Source organism: Triticum aestivum, chromosome 2B, assembly GCF_018294505.1.
Source record: "Triticum aestivum cultivar Chinese Spring chromosome 2B, IWGSC CS RefSeq v2.1, whole genome shotgun sequence".
NCBI lineage: Eukaryota > Viridiplantae > Streptophyta > Magnoliopsida > Poales > Poaceae > Triticum > Triticum aestivum.
The window spans coordinates 401,237,257-401,260,362 of NC_057798.1; the positions used below are offsets into that span (position 1 = coordinate 401,237,257).

Sequence of the window (23,106 nt, forward strand, 5' to 3'; positions counted from 1 at the left end):
AATAGCCCACCCCCTGATCCATAAATTGGTGGCTGCTTAGAGTTAGTGCATGACTTTTGTCGTTTGAGAGCAACCCACCTTCGAAGCCTTTGGGAGAGAGAGATCCTTGCGAGGACAAAGCCCAAAACACCCAGAGCCAAAGAGTGTTAGGCACCATTGAAGTCTTTCTGCCCGCGTGATCTGAAGACTTATTACACTTGAGGACTGTGCATCCTCCAGCTGGTTAGGCGTCACGGTTTGAGGATCCAAGAGTCATTGTGGATTGCCCGTGAACGAAGTCTGTGAAGGTTTGGAAGTCTACCTTGAAGACTTACCTGAGTGATAGAGCGAGGACTAAGTGTCCTTAGCTCTAGGGGAATAAGGTGAAGACACAGTCTTCTGAGTTCAATCTCAGCCTCCCTAACCAGACGTACAGTTGTCACAGCAACTGGAACTGGTCTACCAAATCCCGGTCTTCACCAAGCAACTAGTTCTATCCCCTACCCTCCTTACTTTTCAGTTTGTCTTCGTGAAGTCATTGCTTGTTGCCTGATCCATTTGACTTCACTGTGTGAAGACTTGTAACTATTTGGCTTCATATTGTCTTCCATTCTGATCCTTTCTACCTAGCTGATGTTAGTCTTCGTGCTTTCACTGTATTGCTTGCTTGACTATTGCTTGCCTAGTGTAGTTCACTTTCCGCTGCATATCCTATAGGTTCAGATTACCAGTTTGTCTTCAAAGCACTCGTGTTTTGAAGACTTTCATAAAAATCGCCTGTTAACCCTCTTTCTAGTTGATAACTAGCACTTTCAATTGGTATCAGAGCAAGGTGCTCCCTTGTTCTGTGTGATTCGGTTTAACCACCTGGAGTTTTAGCTATGTCGACTGCAGGGATAATCAAGGTCTCTGCTACGTGCCTAGTCTTTGATGGCACTACCCCTACTAGAAGAATAAGATGTGCATGCATCTTGAAGCCATTGACATTGACCTCTGGTATGTCGTCAAGACAGGCATTCCCAAGGTCGGTGAAGGCGTCACCGCTGCTGATGTCAAGAGGTTCATGCAACTAGACTAAACTGCCAAGAACATCATTTGTGGTCATCTGACCAAAGGGCTATGTGGCCGTGTGAGTGCACTGGAATCTGCTAAGCTGGTTTGGGACTGGCTTTCCAAGGTCAACGAAGGCGTCTCAACTCAGAGAGACTCAAGGATTGATGTTCTTCACAATCTCTTCAAGCGCTTCAATAGGAATGACAATGAGAATGTCTAGCTCATGTTCGATCGCCTCACTGATATCACAAATGAGCTTCGCGCTCTTGGCACCCATGAGATCACCAAGCATGAAATAGTGAAGAAGCTTCTGAAATCACCTGACAGCTCCTTCGACGCCTTGGCCTTGATGACACAACAGCGTCCTGACTTCAAAGACCTCGATCCATGTGACATACTTGAGAGGCTCAACACACATGAGTTCCAGCTATCTGAGAAAAGAGACATCTATGGTCCCAACTATGGTTGATCCCGTGCTTTGAAGGCTAAGGTTGTTTCCTCATCTGAAGAAGAATCCGATTGCATTTCTGGTGATCCTGAAGACATTGGCAAAGATCTTGCAATGCTTGTGAGGAAGTTTCAGAAGTTCTCCAAGAAGAATCGCTTCAGCAAGTCTTCAAGATCCAGCTCAAAGAACGATGAGGCGTCATCTCGTGACTACAAGAAGAGAACATGCCACAAATGCAAGAAGACTGGCCACTACATCTCTTAGTGTCCTCAGTGGGACAAGGAATCAAATAAGAAGAAGTGGAGGAGGCGGAGGTGGAGTCTCAGGAGGAGTCTAATTCAGGCATGGTAAGCCTGGCTCTTGCCTCGGCATTCGTCGCCAAGTCCATCTTCAACACTGAAGACAATTGTCACATCGCCAAAGCTGAAGCTAATGATGAGGATGACTCTGCTCCAACTTACTGCTTCATGGCACTAGGTGCCAAGGGAAAGGTCTCCAACCGGAAATCAAAGACTTCTGACGTGCTGGGGACCTAAAACATCTTGTGGGACGCAAGATAAAGTGCCAGAATGGTCTTACCATGTATTTCGTCCCTGGGTTTCTTGACGAGCATCCTATCATGCCCAACTAGAATCATAACTTTGATAATATGCTTGTTTCGCTACATGTTTCTGCTTCACAATACTCTTGGTGAAGCTTATCCCACTAACTGCACTATAGGGTATGATACGTCTCCAACGTATCTATAATTTTTTATTGTTCCATGCTATTATATTATCTGTTTTGGATGTTTAATAGGCATTTATATGCCATTTTATATTAGTTTTGGGACTAACCTATTAACCGAGAGCCCAGTGCCAGTTTCTGTTTTTTTGCCTGTTTTAGAGTTTCGCACAAAAGGAACACCAAACGGAGTCCAAACAGAATGAAACTTCTGCGATAATCTTTCTTGGACCAGAAGCAAACCAAGAGACTTGGAGATGAAGTAGGAGATGCAATGAGGCGGCCACGAGGGTGGAGGGCGCACCCTCCTACCTCATGGGCCCCTCGTGGGTCTCCTGACCTAGTTCCTTTGCCTATATATACTCTTATACCCTGAAAACATCCAGGGGAGCCACAAAACTACTTGTCCACCGCCGCAACCTTCCGTACCCGTGAGATCCCATCTATGGACCTTTTCCGGCATCCCGCCGGAGGGGGATTCGATCACGGAGGGCTTCTACATCAACACCATTGCCTCTCCGACGAAGCGTGAGTAGTTTACCACAGACGTACAGGTCCATAGCTAGTAGCTAGATGGCTTCTTCTCTCTATTTGATTCTCAATACCATGTTCTCCGCAATGTTCTTGGAGATCTATTCAATGTAATACTCTTTTGCGGTGTGTTTGCCGAGATCCGATGAATTGTGGATTTATGATCAGATTATCTATGAATATTATTTGAGTCTTCTCTGAATTCTTATATGCATGATTTGATATCTTTGCAAGTCTCTTCGAATTATCGGTTTAGTTTGGCCTACTAGATTGGTTTTTCTTGCAATGGGAGAAGTGCTTAGCTTTGGGTTCAATCTTGAGGTGTCCTTTCCCAGTGATAGTAGGGGCAGCAAGACACGTATTATATTGTTGCCATCGAGGATAAAAAGATGGGGTTTTCATCATATTGCTTGAGTTAATTCCTCTACCTCATGTCATCTTACTTAATGCGTCACTCTGTTCTTTATGAAATTAATACTCTAGATGCATGCTGGATAGCGGTCGATGTGTGGAGTAATAGTAGTAGATGCAGAATTGTTTCAGTCTACTTGACACGAACGTGATGCCTATGTTCATGATCATTGCCTTAGATATCGTCATAAATTTGCGATTTTCTATAAATTGCTCGGCAGTAATTTGTTCACCCATCATACTATTTGCTATCTTGAGAGAAGCCACTAGTGAAATCTATGGTCCCCGGGTCTCTTTTCCATCATATAAAGTTCTCTTTTATATCATACTAGTTTCCGATCTACTATTTTGCAATATTTTACTTTACAATCTACAAACCAAAAATACCAAAATTATTTACTTCACCGTTTATCTATCTCTATCAGATCTCACTTTTGCAAGTAACCGTGAAGGGATTGACAACCCCTTTATCGCGTTGGGTGCAAGTTGTTGATTGTTTGTGCAGGTATTCGGTGATTTGTGCATTGTCTCCTACTTGATTGATACCTTGGTTCTCAAACTGAGGGAAATACTTACTCTACTTTGCTGCATCACCCTTTCCTCTTCAAGGAAAAAACTAACGCAAGCTCAAGAGGTAGCAGGAAGAATTTCTGGCGTCGTTGCCGGGGAGATATACGTCAAGTCAAGCCATACCAAGTACCCATCATAAACTCTTCTCTCTTGCATTACATTACTCACCATTTGCCTCTCGTTTCCTCTCCCCCACTTCTAAAATGATTTTCGAAAAGATTTGCCTTTCCGTCGCCCCTCTTCGTTCGTCTTTTTGCTTGCTTCTTGTGTGCTGGTGTGCCTGTTTTTCTTGATGGCGCAGCCAAAAAGTGTTGATCCCCACCTTAGGAGGTTGGAAGAAATTGAAAATAATGTTAGAAGCTTTATGTCTTTACAATTTGAGCATAGCAATTTTTTTTGAGGGGGTTAGACAGTAGGAAAGGCTCCTACTGCATTTGTATTGCTAATTCACAACCAGCCAAGGTTACAAGTGTTACATTGCGTATGTACAAGTGGGGGAAGAGTGGAATGCTAGAAAAGAAACAAGGGGGGCGCAGTCGATCGAATGTACAACACAACTAAGCTATAGAGCTAAGTATGTCAGCCACCAGCTTCTTTTTGTTGTTGGGCATCTTGTAGGCAATGTTAGCAAAATCTCTCCTGAATCTTGCCTCCCAGGATGGAATTGATGGGTCAATCTTGCGAAAGTAGTTGTTGTTCCTTCCTTTCCAAAGGCTCCACGCTGCCACCAAGAAAACTTCCATGGCCATCTTCCTAGGATTTAAGGTCTTGAAGTGTGTCATGAGGTCGAGTCTGTCACCTTGCAACGGCCAGAGGATGTTGAGCTTGTTCCAGCATGTGGCACTAAAGGTGCAATGGAAAAAGAGATGCTCAACCGTTTCTTCCACATTTTGTCCACAAAGTAGGCAGTCCAAATTGGTGCCAATGTTGTAATGTCTTCTTTTTAGCATGTTTCTTGTATTAAGGTGATCCGAGAGGAGAAACCAACCGAAGACCTTAATTTTAGGGATGCACTTGGTCTTCCACATCCAATGGTAGGCATCATGAGCAATTATCTCTCTGAAGTATAAGGTGTAGTAGGCCGTGGTTTTAAAGACTGCCGACCCCCAAGTGCAGAACCAGGCATCTTTGGAGTCAGTTATTGTGGTGGCGCTAACATTTGTTTGGAGAGCTCGCAATTCATCAAATGCTTGTACCGAGAGGGGCAAGACAAAAGCCTGGTTAAGATGGGTGATGGAGAGAAATTCCCTCGTTGAGGCATCTTCATTACTCGAGAAGGAGAAAGCACGCGGGTATGTGTCTGCCAAAATGTAGTTGTTCCAATCGTCCTTCCAGAATAAAACGGTATCACCCGCACCAATCTTAACATTTGTGATCCCTCGGTAGATGGGCATGAGCTGAATGAGTTGTCGCCACCAGAAAGAGCCACAAGGGGCAGCTGCATGGGGGACAGTGGAAGCATAGTACGTGTCCCAGACGAGGTGCACCAAGGGTGCATCAAACTTGTTGTAGAACTTGTGGAGTAGCTTTAGAAGCATTGCATCATTCTGAACCTTGAGATTGAGAACTCCGAGGCCACCGTTTTGTTTTGGTCGACACACCATATCCCAGGCCGCAAGTGAGTTACTTTTCTCACCATCTTCAGTTTTCTTGGTCCAAAGGCCATGTCTTCGAATCTTGTCAAATTGCTCAATGATCTTAGGTGGGAGTTTAAGGATTCCCATGGGGTAAATCGCCAACGAGGTGACGAGAGAATTCATGAGAGCCAGTTTGCCCGCATACGACATAAGCGACAGCGCTGCAGTGATTCTTCTCTCAGCCTTGCAGACCCATGGAGTTAAGTCAAGGACTGTGGGTTTGGACGTGCCCAGAGGTAAGCCCCGATACATGAATGGCAGTTGCACACAGGCACATCCGAAGATGTCAGCAATATCCTTGTATGTTTCCTCCGGAGTGTTCAAAGGAATAAGTGTTGACTTGTGGAAGTTAATGTGCAGCCCCACCGAATCCGCGTAATCTGTAAGAATCTGTTTCATGCAGGTCGCTTGGAGACGATAGGCCGTCATTACAATGATTGTGTTGTCCGTGTATTGAATGACCGGGAATTGATTGGCACGGCCAGAGGGAATCGGCAGACGTAGATTGTTGTTATGTGGTGTCATTAATGGCCGTTTGGAGCAAATCCGTGGCGAGTACAAAGAGCAAGGGGGACAGCGGGTCACCTTGACGGACGCCACATTTGCACCAAAAATGTTTGCCTGGGACCCCATTAAGTAGCATGGAGGATTTACCTGAAGAGGTGATGCATTTAAACCAGGCAATCCATTTGTCATTGAATCCCATACTCTTCATAATCTGTATTATCGTTGAGTGTTGCACCGTGTCAAAAGCTTTGGCAAAGTCGACTTTAAGCAAAACAATCTCTCGCTTAGATGCTTGGCATTGATGTATGTACTCAAAGGCCCAGGCTAAGCAATCATTGATGGTGCGGCCCTTAAGGAAGCCATATTGATTCTGATGTACGATTTGCAGGATGCTTTTCTGTAAGCGATTAGCGAGTAGTTTTGTGATCAACTTAATGCAGCAGTTGAGTAACGTAATAGGTCGGAAATCATTGACCATTTCTGGAGATCTGGTCTTTGGGATGAGGGTAATATGACCATAGTTGAGGGTTTCCAGATTGAGATCGCCCTCATGAAATTCCGCACAAAGACGATAGAAGTCGTCTTTTATCACCGGCCAACAAGCTTTGAGAAAGGCACCGTTGAAGCCGTCGGGGCCAGGGCCCGGTCAGGAGGCATTTCATTAACTACAGCATCAATCTCATGCGTAGTGAAGGGAGTGGTGAGGCTGTCGAAATCCACATTGTCACGTAGCATCTGGGAGAGGTTAAATTTCATTTGTGGTGGCTTCGTTTCCCCCAAACGAGCTTTGAATGCCTCAAACAAAATAGACTCTTTTCCAGCATGGTCCTCTACCACGATGTCATCATTGATTTTCAAGCTAGAAATGAAGTTTTTGCGGTATCGTTCCGTGGCCACCGCTTGGAAGAATTTAGAGTTCTCATACCCAAATTTAATCCAACGAATAGTGCATCATTTCTTCCAGTAATCTTTTTGATGTTGAAGGAGTCTGATCAGATGTTTTTTGAGAATGGATTGAAAGTTATGCTCTTGTCGTGTCAACACCCGGCGATCAGCAATGTGGTCTATCTCAAGGAGAGCTTTATTAGTATTAGCAATGGCCGTCTTAAGCCTTGAAATTTTCTTGCTCCACTGACTGAGGGCATGTCTCAAATTTTTAAGCTTTTGGCAGAGGCTTGTAGCAGCATTAGCAGATTTACCAAATTTGAGTGGTCTACTCCAAGCATTGGAAACAACCTCCATGAAACCAGGGCGTGCAATCCAAAAAGTTTCAAACCTGAAAATTTTGCTTTTAGGAATGTTGGTTTGAATGACCACAGAGCAAGGCGTATGATCTGAGACTGGACGCCCAAGGGGGTTAACCATGGTGTTCGGAAAAGAGGAGGTCCAATTGAGGGTGGTGAAAAACCAGTCAAGTTGCTCAAGTAATGGATTTTGTTGCATATTAGACCAAGTATAGTGTCTCCCTTTGATTGGTAGTTCTGTGAGGTTTTGCTCTCTGATGAAGTCACTAAAAGTGAACATATCGTGAACATTGCCACCGGGCTTGTTCATGTTATCAGGTGAGCGAATGTAGTTGAAGTCGCCAAGAATTAGCCAGTCTTCTGCTTGGGGTATATCAATATCGAAAAGCCATTGGGTAAATCTATCGCGCATTTCTCCCTGGCAAGGGCCATATATGTTCACCAATTTCCAAGTGTGCGATGACATCGTGGAGGTGAAGGTTACACCCAACGCAAATTGTTCTTGGATAAAGATGTGACCCGAGAATAAAGAGCTACACCAGATCGTTATAATCCCTCCCGAGGCGCCAATTGAGGGAATAAACACAAAGGAATCAAAACGCGGTGGACAAATAGTCTTAAGGACACTAGCATTAAAGTCTTGCATCTTCGATTCTTGCAAACAAATGATAGAGCAGCCCGAAGAGCTGATCGCATTAGACAACGCTAAGAGCTTTTTAGGAGAGTTCAAGCCCCGAACATTCCAACACAGTACGTTCCAGTTATGCAAAAGAGACATAAAAAGCGCGAAGATAAGGTGTGAATCTTAGGTAGTGGGTGAAGCCGGCTTCGCGACGGTCCCATTGAGCGCTTCTTCAGTGAGCTCCTCATCTGGAACTGCACAAAGTTGAACTCCAATTTGCTGCATTGTGGATATGGCAGTGGGAGGAGGGATCTCCGCAGTATAGATATCAGACGAGGAGGTGATGTCAGGCACAACACAGGGAGTAACCCGTGGCTTCACCTTGGACTTGGAAGGGCGAGAATCCTGATTGTGATTGACACGGAAGCCATCATATTTGTTCTGCCTGGTGCTTCGACGAAGAGGAGCAGTGCTGAGGGGAGCAACGGATTTCCCTTTGCGGCCAAGCACTCTAGTTTCATCTATAGAGGAAGAAGGAGCTAGGTTCTCCTGCATAGGTATCACTGACTGAAGGCCAAGGGGCATGGGATCAGTGCCCACAGACACTGGCATAAAATCCACTGGGACCATCAGAACAACGGGAGCAGATTGATGGCCAGGTGCAAATTCAGTAATTTCATACACTTGAGGCGGTTCGGAAACTGTCACCAATGGGAGCTGTTCAGAAACTTCTGGCACTTGGAGTGGATCCGGTGTAATAGCACCATCACAAAGTGCAGAGAAACTTGGGGCAGAGATCACCTGTTCTGCAAGTTGTGGTGAGGTAGCATCTAGGTGTTCCACCTGGGAGGACGCATCGGTGAGTAGTAGTGGACCCTCCGTAGTATCAGCAGCCGCATCTATGGCAGAAAGCATCGTAGAGTTGGTGTTGGCTGAAAGCATAGATCCCTCTATCTGAGTGAAGTGCAGTGTATTGTTGACTGCAGTGATCTGAATCTCCACACACACAGATTCAGTCCGAACACCGTATGCTTGACGCCACGGACCCATAGAGGCCAAATATGGGTGGAGAGCATTGTATATTGATAGGTTAAGTTGTTGGCGAGGAACTGGTTCAGACAACAGGAGAGACAACAGCTGGTTACCTTGGTTGGAAAGGGCAAAGCGAATACCTTGGTTGTGTAATTCCACAGAGACCGACAGAAGTTCCTGGCTGAGTTCAGGACTGACAAACATATTTGCATTGTCCATTATGATCAGGGCGTCGCCCGAGCTTGCCATACTAGAGCTATCAGACAGAGTGATTGAATCGTTCCAAGCATCAGCAGCATTATCAGTAACGTTGTCTTCTGGGACTATGCCATCCATGACAGAGAGGCCCTGAGCAGCTAGCCAGGATTGGAAGTTCATCAAATGTGCAGGCATGGCAAGAGGTTGCGCAGGTGGGGAAGGGGGCCAGGCACCCCAGCCCTCATGAGGAGGAGCTTGATCATGTCCTGCAGGGGCGTCATTGTTGGGAGCAGCATTTTGGACAAGCCAATTGTGAACCTGCTGTTGATAGAGCTGCTCAGCTATCAGTTTAGGTCCAAACTGTGGGTAGGGATTGCCATCTGGGGGCGGTGGTTCTTCTCCCGCCGGAGGAACTTCAGCCAACGTAGCGTTCCAGTCCCTGCTGCGGAGGATTGTCACCTGCACAGTCCAGCAGTCTCTAGCCCCACCAAGCTGCCATACAACAAAGCTCTTGGGAATCAATCTGAGATGGATAACTTGAGCTTTAATGAGCATAAACCTCCTGTCTTGCCTCGGATTGTACCAAGTAATCAACGATCCATAACCCCCCAGTGCTTTGGTGATATAGTAATCAGTTTGGTAGTCATATGGGAAACCAAAGAACATAATCCAGACAACAGGACCAAAAGTAGTAGTGCGCCTATTGAGAGCTTCATCATGTGGGACAAAGGTAATGAGTAAATCCTCATCTTCAAGCTCAAGGGGAGTTGCAACCGCAGAATCACGAAGAAAAGAGTCCGCAAATCCAAAGATTCCAATGCCAAAGGGGTGGTCACTTTCTTCAGTAGTAAAGAGGTGGGCCTCATGAAGCAAACCTTGCACGACGGTGCGAACGGCAGCGCGTCGGTGAAGAGGAACATAGGCGCTGGTCTCGGCAATCGCCAAGAAGTCGTGGTTCAGAGGCGAAATGGGTCCGACCACCATCCCACTGTGCACCAAGCGATCAGCAGGTCCCGGCTCGACGGCGAAGCCCGGCGGCAAGAAAGGCACCAGATTGAGGGGGTAGTTGGCCATGGTGGAGAGGTGGAGCGGGGGTCGAGTAGTCAATGTCGATGGAAGTGATGTGTGGAGGGAAGGTGGTGGCAAGGGGGCGAGGATGGCATTGGGCAGGGACGTTTGGAAACTCGAGGAAGAATGGCGACCGTCCGGGGTATTTTTAGAAGGGTTGATATTTTTTGGGACCCATTTCCATTGTTCATGCCACCGTCTAGAGTGGCAATTAGAAGCCACGTGTCTGTAAGCCCCACAAAAAGTGCATCTTATATTGGAGCAAGAAATAAAACGCTGTGTTGGAGAGTGGCAAGTCGATGCCAAGATCTCGGAGTGATTAATCAACTTTCCATGCTGCAGAAATTGATTGTCAGTATTTTGGGCTGGCTGAGGATTCTGAGCGTAGCGGGCAGGGCAATTGATAGCCTTATGGTCCGGGGCTGAGCAATTAATGCAAATTATCCTGGCGGTGCAGTAAGATCGGTTGTGCCCCCATTGTAAACAACGAGCGCAAAGTGCGGCCCAGCAATCCGCTAACGTAGAGATATCTTTCTCGAAGTAATCAGCTTGGGCCAAATCAGCTTTATGATGGGCTGATAGAATAGGGGGCCAATACTTATGCGGAGGAGCATATTTGAAAGCCGAGGATAAAAAGCTCTGTGGCAGTGGTGGATAAGCAAGCCATAACGGGCATTTAAATGCCCCAAGCATCAAAAATGATCGTGGTTGATTGTCCGCAAATTTTGCCTGGGCGAGATAAATGTCCCTGAGCCGTAAACGGTCCTCCCGGGGCGCTGTTACCGCGTCAGCATTGAATATCTGAGAAAAAGAACCAAATCTGATAGGTCGAGGCTCATGATGAACATGTGTAGGGATATGATCCGAAGGAATATGATGACCAGACACAGACGTGGATGCTTCCTTAGAATGTTTGTTGGAAAATGCCATCTGCTTGATCGGCAACAACTCAAATTTGCTTAATTCTTTCATCGAGTCATGACTGAAAACATCAGCAGTAGTATGGCTAGAGATACAAGGTGAAATGGCCATCGGTTTACGGGCCGAAACGCAAGTGAGATCTTCATCAGCATGCCAACCAAAATTGCCAAGATGGCTACGGTTGAATCTACCATTGAACAAGTGGAAATGGCAGATGAAGTCCGGCCAGATACGATCTTTGAGTCCACAAATAAAATGACCGACCTTGTTATTGGCCACCGAAAATCGAAAACTCCGAGAACTCAAATGAGAGACCTTAAAACCAGCAGCAATTCCACCAATGCAACATTGAAGAGCAATGCCCACCGATTCCACCGAGAGAGGAAAAGAGGCAGACGAAAAAGAGACCACCAAGAAGAACTCCTTGGAATCCCGAGAAGGAGAGAAGTGAACCGTAGAACCAAATTTTCTCCTCACCTGATCGGCCAGGGCTAGGCCAGGAGCAAAATCCCAATGTAGCAAGCCTTCCATCATGGAGATCCCTAGTGGAAATCGCCATTGGAGAGGGTGGAGCAGGTGGAAGGGAGAGGTGGGAGGTGGGAGGTGGGGGAGCCATCATAGCAATTTCTTTAGAAATGAGCTTAAAGAATAAAAAAGTTTTATGGAGTATATGAATAAAGAGCCTGATGATATGTCTAAAGAATTTTATGGTTTGAAATCTCAGTTTGCTCATGTTGAAAATTTAGTAGGCCAAATTTTTGATAAACAAGCCACCTTAGTTAATAAGATGGCCGCTAAACCTGAGGCTCTAAATAATAATGATGAATCTATTAATGTAACACCTATTGATTCTTTGTTTTCCAATATTAATCTTGATAAAGATGGGACTAGAGTTGAGTCAACTTTAGTTAAAAGACGTCCCAATGATTCAGAGTTTTTAGATCTAGATGCAAAATTGATAAAAGCGGGATTGGAGAGGTCAAGACTTTAAGTAGCAATGAACCCACTCTTTTGGATTTCAAGGAATTTAATTATGATAATTGTTCTTTAATAGACTGTATTTCCTTGTTGCAATCCGTGTTAAATTCTCCTCATACTTATAATCAAAATAAAGCTTTCACTAAACATATCGTTGATGCTATGATGCAATATTTTGAAGAAAAGCTTGAATTAGAAGTTTATATCCCTAGAAAACTTTATGATGAGTGGGAACCTACTATTAAGATTAATATTAAAGATTATGAATGATATGCTTTTTGTTATTTGGGTGCTAGTGTTTCCACGATCCCAAAAACTTTGTGTGATGTGTTGGGTTTCCGTGAATTTGATGATTGTTCTTTAAATTTGCATCTTGCGGATTCCACTATTAAGAAACCTATGGGAAGGACTAATGATGTTATTATTGTTGCAAATAGTAATTATGTGCCCATAGATCTCATTGTTCTTCATATAGGTTGCAATTCTACATGTCCTATTATTCTTGGTAGACCTTTCCTTAGAATGATTGGTTCAATTATTGATATGAAAGAAGAAACACTAGATTCCAATTTCCGTTAAGGAAAAACATTGAACAATTTCCTAGAAAGAAAATTAAATTGCCATATGAATCTATTATGAGAGCCACTTATGGATTGCATACCAAAGATGAAAATACCTAGATCTATTCATGTTTTTATGCCTAGCTAAGGGCGTTAAACAATAGCGCTTGTTGGGAGGCAACCCAATTTATTTTTGTTCTTTGCTTTTTGTTCCTGTTTAGTAATAAATTATTCATCTAGCCTCTGATTAGATGTGGTTTTATGTCTTAATTAGTGTTTTTGCCAAGTTAAACCTTTAGGATAGCTTACGGTGATAGTTGTGTTAATCCTGCTGAAAATCAGAAACTTTTGCGCCTAGTAAATTAGTTTTCAAAATTCACAGAAACGTGCTTTTGATCTGATTCTTTTTGATCTTAATTGATACAAACAATTCTCAGATTTTCCTAATATTCCAGGATTTTTGGAGTTACATAAGTATTCAAGAGTTACAGATTACTACAGACTATTCTGTTTTTGATGGATTCTGTTTTTGCGTGTTGTTTGCTTATTTTGATGAATCTATGGGTAGTATCGGGGGGTATGAACCATGGAAAAGTTGAAATACAGTAGATATTACACAAATATAAATAAAGAATGAGTTTGCAACAATATCTTAAAGTGGTGATTTGTTTTCTTATACTAATGGAGCTCATGAGATTTTCTATTGAGTTTTGTGTTGTGAAGTTTTCAAGTTTTAGGTAAGGATTTGATGGACTATGGAATAAGGAGTGGCAAGAGCCTAAGCTTGGGGATGCCCAAGGCACCCCAAGGTAATATTCAAGTACAACTAAAAGCCTAAGCTTGGGGATGCCCCGGAAGGCATCCCCTCTTTCGTCTTCGTCTATCGGTAACTTTACTTGAGGCTATATTTTTATTCACCACATGATATGTGTTTTGCTTGGAGCGTCTTGTATGATTTGAGTCTTTGCTTTTTAGTTTAACACAATAATACTTTATGTACACACCTTTTGGGAGACACACACATGAATCGTGATTTATTAGAATGCTCTATGGGCTTCACTTATATCTTTTGAGCTAGGCAATATTGCTCTAGTACTTCACTTATACCTTTTTAGAGCACGACGGTGGTTTTATTTTATAGAAATTAATGAACTCTAATGCTTCACTTATATTATTTTGAGAGTCTTTTAGAAAAGCATGGTAATTTTCTTTGGTTATAAAATTAGTCCTAATATGATGGGCATCCAAGAGGGATATAATAAAAACTTTCATATAAAGTGCATTGAAGACTATGAGAAGTTTGATTGTTTTGAGATATGAAGATGGTGATATTAGAGTCATGCTAGTGGAGTAGTTGTGAATTTGAGAAATACTTGTGTTGAGGTTTGTGAGTCCCGTAGCATGCACGTATGGTGAACCGTTGTGTAACAAAATTGGAGCATGAGGTATTCATTGATTGTCTTCCTTATGAGTGGCAGTCGGGGACGAGCGATGGTCTTTTCCTACCAATCTATCCCCCTAGGAGCATGTGCGTAGTACTTCGTTCAATGACTAATAGATTTTTACAATAAGTATGTGAGTTCTTTTTGACTAATGTTGAGTCCATGGATTATACGCACTCTCACCCTTCCACCATTGCTAGCCTCTCTTGTACCGCACAACTTTCGCCGGTACCATACACCCACCATATACCTTCCTCAAAATAGCCACCATACCTACCTATTATGGCATTTCCATAGCCATTCTGAGATATATTGCCATGCAACTTTCCACCGTTCCGTTTATTATGACACGCTTCATCATTGTCATATTGCTTTGCATGATCATGTAGTTGACATCGTATTTGTGGCAAAGCCACCTTTCATAATTCTTTCATACATGTCACTCTTGATTCATTGCACATCCCGGTACACCGCCAGAGGCATTCACATAGAGTCATATTTTGTTCTAAGCATTGAGTTGTAATTTTTTGAGTTGTAAGTAAATAGAAGTGTGATGATCATCATTATTAGAGCATTGTCCCATGTGAGGAAATTAAAAAAATAGGCCAAAGAAGCCCGAATAAAAAAGAGGCCAAAGAAACCCAAATAAAAAATGAGAGAAAAAGACAGAAGGGGAAACATTACTATCCTTTTTCCACACTTGTGCTTCAAAGTAGTGATGTCTGCTAGAACTACGTCGGTATTTCCCCAAAGAGGAAAGGATGATGCAATATAGCGACGGTAGGTATTTCACTCGATGATGATACCAAGGTTATCGAACCAGTAGGAGAACCTCATCACACCACGTAAACATCACCTGCACACAAATAACAAATACTTGCAACCCGACGTGTTAAAGGGGTTGTCAGTCCCTTTTGGGTACGACGCCTCAAGATAGGCAAATGGCGTGAGATAAAAGTGGTAGATAGGATAAATAGATCGCGAAATAAATAGATTGCAGCAAGGTACTTTTGTATTTTTGGTTTAATAGATCTGAAAATAAATGCAAGGGAAAATAGATCGCAAAGGCAAATATGAAGAAAAGAGACCCGGGGGCCATAGGTTTCACTAGTGGCTTCTCTCGATAAAAATAGCAAACGGTGGGAAAACAATTACTGTTGGCCAATCGATAGACTTCAAATAATCATGACGATATCCAGGCAATGATCATTATATAGGCATCACATCCAAGATTAGTAGACTGACTCCTGCCTGCATCTACTACTATTACTCCACACATCGACCGCTATCCAACATGCATCTAGTGTATTTAGTTCATGGGAAAGCGGAGTAATGCAATAAGAACGATGACATTATGTAGACAAGATCTATTTATCTATTTATGTAGATATATATCCCATCTTGTTATCCTTAGTAGCAACAATACATACGTGTTGGTTCCCCTTCTATCACTGGGATCAAGCACCGTAAGATCAAACCCACGACAAAGCACATCTTCCCATTTCAAGATAAATAGATCAAGTTAGCCAAACAAAACTCGAATATCGGAGAAGAAATACGAGGCTATAAGAAATCACACACATAAGAGATCAAAGAACACTCAAATAACTTTCATGGATAAAAACATAGATCCGATCATAAACTCAAAGTTCATCGATCCCAACAAACACACCGCAAAATACTTACATCATATGGATCTCCAATAGACCATTGTATTGAGAATCAAGAGAGAGAGAGGAAGCCATCTAGCTACTAACTACGGACCCGTAGGTCTACAAAGAACTACTCACGCATCATCGGAGAGGCACCAATGGACATGATGAACCCCTCCGAGATGGTGTCTAGATTGGATCTGGTGTTTCTGGACTCTGCGGCGGCTGGAATTGATTTTCGTCGACTCCCTTAGGGTTTGTGGAATATTGGGGTATTTATAGAGCAAAGAGGCGGTTCAAGGGGCACCCGAGGTGGGCACAACCCAGCTGGGCGCGCCTGGGCCTCCAGGCGTGCCCTGGTGGATTGTTCTCCCCTCATAGCACCCTCCAGGTGCTTCCCTGGCCCACTAGATGTCTTCTGGCCCAAAAAAAATCCTCAAAAAATTTTACTGCGTTCGGTCTCCATTTGGTATTGATTTCTTGTGATGTAAAAAACATGCAGAAAACAACAACTGGCACTGGGACTATGTCAATAGGTTAGTACCAAAAAATGATATAAAATGACTATAAAATGATTGTAAAACATCCAAGAATGATAATATAACAGCATGGAACCATCAAAATTATAGATACATTGGAGACGTATCAGCATCCCCAAGCTTAATTCCTGCTTGTCCTCGAGTAGGTAAATGATAAAAACAGTTTTTTTTCACATTTCTTTTCTTTATAGCATGGACATTTGGACTTTTATATGATTCAAAGCAATAGTCTAGTTTTGACATGAACACTTTAATACTCAAGCGTACCAACAAGAAACCATGTCTTTCAAAATATCAACACTAAAGCAAGTTATCTCTAACCCATTATGCTCAATCATCGATCCATTCATGAAACACACTCAAATATTAGCTACACCCAATGCTCAAATACGATCATAGTGCCCCTTAGTTGGTGCTTTATAAGAGAAGATGGAGACTCAAATTCAAAAATAAAAATTGCATAAGTAAAAGAAAGGCCCTTCGTGGAGGGAAGTAGGGATTTGTAGAGGTGCCAGAGCTCAAAGCTTAAATTGAGAGATAAAAACATTTTTGAGAGGCATACTTTTCCCACCAACGAAAACGACTTAGAGCTCCCAACACTTTCCATGCTAGATACATCATAGGCGGTTCCCAGACAGAAAATAAAGTTTATTCCTTTTTCCACCATTACTTTCACTTTCCATGGCTATCGAATCCATGATTGCCCTCCATTCCAACACTGTCCAAGGAACTTATTATTTGACAACATAAAGTAAATTCATTTTTCATTTCGGGACTGGGCATTCCTAATACCTTTGTCGTACTCTCGTGTAATGACAAGTGAATAAACACTCATCGTGAGAATAACACATCTAGCATGGAAAATATTGGCCACCCTTCACCACCTCGCGAGCTGTAGAGCACACAAAAGAGAAATTTATTTTGAAAGTTAGAGATGGCACATGCAAATTTTCTTAGAACGGCATGGAAATACCGCATATAGGTAGGTATAGTGGACTCATAAGGCAAAACTAGTTTAAAGGGTTTTGGATGCACAAGTAGTGATCATACATAGTGCAAAATGAAGGCTAGCAAAAAGATTAAGAAGCGTCCAACCAAAAAGCAAAAAAAATCGTACCCAAGCATTAAGCATAAGTAACACTGAATAATGCACCATAAGTAGGATATAAATTTCATTGCATAACTATTGACTTTCTGATTGCATAGTGAATCACAAACCTTAACATCAATATTCTTACTAAAGCACAATTACTCATCAACATGACTCACATATCATATCATCATATCTCAAAACCATTACTAAGAATCAAGTTTATTTTGTCCAATGATCTTCATGAAAGTTTTTATTATATCCTTCTTGGATATCTATCACTTTGGGACTATTTTCATATGTTGCTTTTGATAAGCTCAAACAAATTTAAGTGAAGAACATGAGCATAATTTTTTCTTTCTCTCAAAATAATCTAAGTGAAGCAAGAGAGAATTTCTGAAAATTTTACTAACTCCCAAATAAATCTAAGTGAAGCATGAGAGAATTTCTTCAAAAAAAGTTCATAAAAATTGAAAAATGTCACGTATTTTTAGAAAAAGTTCATGGAACTAAAAAAAATGTTTATCCATTTTCAATACAAAATGTTCATCAATATTCAAAAAAGTTCATCAATCTCAAAAAAGTTCACAGATTTTTTAAAAAAAATGGTCAACCGGCGCCTAGATGGGCGGCCCATTTACAGATGCCACAGGCGCCAGTTTACAAAATGCACGTTAACTGGCGCATGTGGCGCCAAATAGGAAATGCCGCCTAAAAGGTGCACCGAAATCGCTAGGCTGATTCATGGGCCATGGCCCAATTACCCTTCCGCCCTCTTGCTCACTCGCTAGCTTTGTTTTTTTCTTTTTGTTCGCTATTCTTGTGTTACTAACATAATTCGTGCAATCAAAAACAAAATAACAAAGTCGAAGAACCAGGCAGTTTTGGTAAAGGTACGAAAAACTGGTTGACTGTTCACCATCGAAAAACTACAATATTCATAAAAATTTGATTCAAAGGTTCAATAATTGGAAATAGTTCACAAATTTGAAGAACTTCAATTTTTTTAAAGTTCAAAAAAAATTCCAAATAGTTCATTAATTTGAAAAAATCACGTATTTAAAATAAGTTCATAAAAATTGAAAAATCTCATCAAAATTAAAATATTGTTCACAAATTTGAAGAACTTCAGCTTTTTGAAAAAGTTCAAATAAATAGTTCTTTAATTTGAAAAAAACTCATGGATTTAAAATAAGTCATAAAAATTGAAAAAGCTCATCATAATTAAAAGATTATTCACAAATTTGAAAAAAAAGAACATACAATTAAAAAATGGAAAAAAATGAAATTGAGAAAATGTTCAATTTTTTTATAAAGCTCACACATTCAAAAAGGAAATAAAAAATAAAAAAAACAGACAGAAGACCTAGTCTAGAAAAGACAGAACAAAAAACTGACCAGACAAGTTCTAGAAGTTTCCCAAAATCGGTTGGGAATAGAACGAACTCCTGCTATGATCCATATATGGCCCGACCCATTTGCTAGTGATAGGGGATTGAGCGTGGGCGGCAGTTAGTAGAATAGCTTGTAACTGGCGCCTTAAGCCCCTAATAGGAAATGGTCAGGCAGACACCCGTCGATGTGGACCTGTGCGGTTGCATCGCACGGCTATTAGTGTAGATGGCTCTCTTATATGTTCTCTTTTCTTAGCTCTGACACAATTTGTAGCATGTCTCTCTAGGTTGCTTTAGCACTTGCCGTGGCTTGACTCATATATCCTCTTCCTTGAGAATGATTCATACTTAGTGTAGATCTGATGCAAGTCTTATGAATACGACTGCGTACTCATCTTGCTTAATTTACTCTTTTCCCTAGAGTGTTGCAATCCAGCCAACAACAATTCAGGTAACATGTTTGTTGTTGGACGACGTTAGCTAGTTATCGCACGTAGGGTCGAACCTGGGCCTGGGCAAGGATATGAACACCATATCCCTGCTTTCTTATACTTTTATGAGTATATCTATATAGCGGGGCGAAAGCCTTTTTCTCGATATGAACATCATATACTTTTATTTTGAGCCTTCTTAGGACACTTGTGTTCTTCACTTTTCTAGGGTATATTTGCTTCCATCTTATGAGTTGCATCTTAGTCGTATGACCCTCATAATGTATTCATTTATTGTTGTTGCGGGTTTGTATAGAATTATGTTGTGATACCGACCGTTCCACCCACATGGCGTATATGTTGTGCGAAAGTGATGACTCGGGATTGTTATTATGTGGAGGCTAGCATATGCGCTAGATTTGCATAGTACCGATCCCAGGGTGATTCAACTGCCCCATCTTCTATTGATTTACCAAATAAAATTATGTTTTCTTTGACAAGCCTATAGGTGCTTACAAGAAAGTGTTTACATAGTACAAAATCCATTTTTATATAATTACATTAACATAGGGATTACATTTTTATATAATTACAAGAAAGTGCTTACAAGCCTATAGGTGCTTACAAGAAAGTTATTGATGTTGCTATGTTTGTAGACACTTGGTACAATCCACATCCCTATTTGCATTACTACAGAAACCAGATCTTCCTCCTCTGGCGCTCCCGCGGGCGGCAGGGGAGGAACCCTAGCCGCCGGCCGCCTCTCCACCTCTCTTCTCCTCCTCCTCCTCCCGCCGCCGCCAGAGGGCGCGACCGGGCGAAGCCCGGCCGGCGCCGGCGGCGGCGGGGCGTCTTCATCGCCTCGTTCGGGAGGGCTGGCGCGGGCCGGCCGACCTGTATCTGGTCACGGTGTTCTCGCGGGGCGCCGCGACGCGGCCCCTCATCGGCGCAGGTTGGCGCGCGGGTGTGCGGGTGGCGTGATGGGCTGCTCCTCGGTGGTGCTCGGCTGGTGTGGTGACGGCGGCGGCTCGATCCAGATCTGGTTGGGGCGGGCTGCTGGCGGTGCGGGCTGCGGGCGGCTTCCTCCGCCGTGGCCGGCTGGCGGAGGGGTCGGCGCAGTAGTGGTGGCCTCGGCCTCGGCCTTCCCCTCCTCTTCTTCATCCGGGGGGGAGGAGGTGGGATGGGCCGGGGGTCGGGGATGGCTGCCGGCGCCCCAGCCAAAGCTGACCTCGCGGCGGCAACGCTTTGGGGTTGGCCGACGGATTGTGGTTTCGGTGGTGCGTGCCCGGCGGTTTGGCGACCCGTGCACGAGGGATGGAGGTCTTCGATCAAATCCAGGTGAAAACCTGCTATTGGCGATTGCCAAGGCCGGCGATGGCGACGCTGTCTGCGTCGTTTCCTTCCTGAAGGCATCGTCGTGGAGAAGTTCAAGGCCACTCTCTGCTACCTCCGGGGGAAACCCTAGATCAGTAGATCGGATGACGGCGGCTCGCTGGTGTCGTTTCCCCCCTGGGGGCGTCATTCTTGGAGGTGCACACGGGCTCGAGGGACTAGAGGACGGTGACTTTGGTGGAGCGGTGCTTCATCTTACACATTGATGGTGGCGGATCTCGGCGGCGTGGCGCTGTGGAGACTCGGCGTCTGATGCGCGGAGATGGACTCGTGCAGGAGGTGGAAGCTGTCTGGCGTCATGGTGGCGTTGATGGCAGATAGGCCTGGCAAGGTCGGTGCAACAGTACAGCTCTGAAGATGGATTGGTGGCAGGCGGCTGCGGCGGCCTCATACCCGGCAGGGGTCTTGGTTGAGAAGCACGCCGGACTGGTGGGTGCCCATACCAGGCAGGCGTCCTGGGTGGGACCTCAAGTCTTTAGATGTTTAGGTTTGGCTGCGTGGTCTGTTTGGTATTAGGCCCAGACTTTCAGCGCCCCTACATCAACTGGATAGGGATAGCGACAGTTGTTGCTTGTTTTGGTGGCTTTAGACTTATTGTTGTATGACTCTGTACGGTCTTGTGTCAATAATTAATAAAATGGCCGTATGCATCGCCCAGATGCAGAGGCCGGGGTCGTCCTCCTTTTCTAAAAAAAAATTAACATAGGCAAATGAATCACAGACTAACCTACTGAAACATTTATGCCTCTCTTACAATGTAATGGAAACTTATGTAGTTTTGTGGATTTACAATGTGATGGAAAATTATGTAGTCTTGTGGAACGAGGAATTATCTGTTAAAGATTGAGGCTTTGGATCTTGAGATAAGGGCATCGTGATCGGGAGTAGGAGTAGCATATTGCCGTCATTTCATTTCTTCTGAATCTGCGTTCAAACCAAAGATTCGGGCTAGGGTCACGCTGTAGGCTTGCCGCGTGCATGGACACAGCTACGGCACCGGTGTACAGCTAGTTAAAACAGTGGACGGCGCCGCACGCAACGGAAACGCAACGAATCTGCTGCATATGCATATCGTAATGGCAAAGTCAACTCGCCCTATGCAAGAATCGAAGCTCTTAATCTATAGTCAAATGGAAGCCTTTCGTCGGGGCTGAAACGAAAACCATTTTAACTGCAGATGCAGAGCAGATCAGCCATAAATACTGAAGGCAGCAGCCACGCAGACATAGAGCAAGTGTCCAGTTTCACTGTAGCCTACCAGTAGTGCCGGCAATGGCTCGCCGCCAGCGAGTGGAGGCTCGAGAGATGGCCGCACTGGTGACAAGGCTGTCACTTGCTCTAGCTGCGCTCCTGTCTGGATGCGCGGCGCAGCCGGGCATCAGGTTCGGTTACTACGACAAGACGTGCCCGGGAGCGGAAAGGATCGTGTTCAGGGAGACGACGAGGATCGTCAGGGCGTCGCCGGACCTGGCCGCGTCCCTGCTCCGGCTGCACTACCACGATTGCTTCGTGCAGGGCTGCGATGCATCTGTGCTGCTCGACTCCGCAGACGGGAGCCCCACGGAGAAGGATGCCATACCCAACGAGAGTCTCCGAGGCTTCGACGCCGTCGCGCGGGTCAAGGACAAGCTCGAGAAGGCGTGCCCGGCCACCGTCTCCTGCGCCGACCTCCTCGTGCTCATGGCACGAGACGCCGTCGTTCTGGTACATCACAAGAACTTGCCTCTTGTCTCATCGCGTACTGCCAACTTGTCTTTCTGTATCTGAAACTCTGGATCTGATCCGTCGACCCCAGAGCAAAGGCCCATCCTGGCCCGTGGCGCTCGGCCGGAGGGACGGCCGGACGTCCCGCGCCGAAAACTGCGGCGAGCTGCCGCCGCTCTACGGAAACATCACGGTCATGATCGAGGTGTTCGCGGCCAAGGGCCTCGATGTCAAGGACCTCGTCGTGCTCTCGGCCGGGCACACGCTTGGGAAGGCGCACTGCTCATCCTTCGCCGACCGCCTCTACAATGGCAGCATCCGCAGCACCGACCCGACCCTGGACGGAAGGTACGCCGATAGGCTGAGAATGCGCTGCCGCGGCCCCAGCGATAGCAGCGCGGCAGCAGAGATGGACGCCGGTAGCTGCGGGACATTCGACACGAGCTACTATCGGCAGGTGGCCAGGAGGCGCGGGCTGCTCCGGTCGGACGCCGGCCTCATGGAGCATCCCTTCGCCGGTGCCTACGTCCGCCGCGCCGCCACTGGCAGGTACGACGGGGAATTCTTCCGGGACTTCCGCGTCTCCATGGCCAAGATGGGCGCCATCGGCGTGCTCACCGGCAACCAAGGGAAGATCAGGACCAAGTGCAACCTTGTCAACTGAATGTACTCTAGGCTCACGCATGATTGCATTGTCACGAACTAGGTTGTGCCACGATATATTTTACTCTTCACGCGCCCACACGCCTTCATCACCATTCATTTTGCCACGTATGAATAGATGACATCAGCAAAAATCTTTTTGGTTTTTGGCTTAAAAATATTTTATTTCCTAATTAAAAATTCGTTTTCACCATTAAATCCGTCTCGACGAGATCTTCAAAACTAGACCCCATGTTGATATGTTTCGACGAATTTTTTTTGACCAAAAGTTATCATGATGTTTGCAGTGTAGTTGCCATGATGCTTAAACTAAAGTT

The 23,106-nt window shown here is 44.5% G+C and overlaps 1 protein-coding gene across 1 annotated transcript; it reads left to right on the plus strand.

Moving 5' to 3' along the window:
* Positions 1-21,614: 21,614 nt before the first annotated feature.
* On the plus strand, positions 21,615-22,884 carry LOC123041291 (peroxidase 1-like). The gene is made up of 2 exons (XM_044463933.1): positions 21,615-22,126; positions 22,218-22,884. The coding sequence occupies exons 1-2, from the start codon at positions 21,695-21,697 to the stop codon at positions 22,788-22,790; spliced, it is 1,005 nt and encodes a 334-aa protein (XP_044319868.1). The 5' UTR covers positions 21,615-21,694; the 3' UTR covers positions 22,791-22,884.
* The last annotated feature ends 222 nt before the right edge of the window (positions 22,885-23,106 follow it).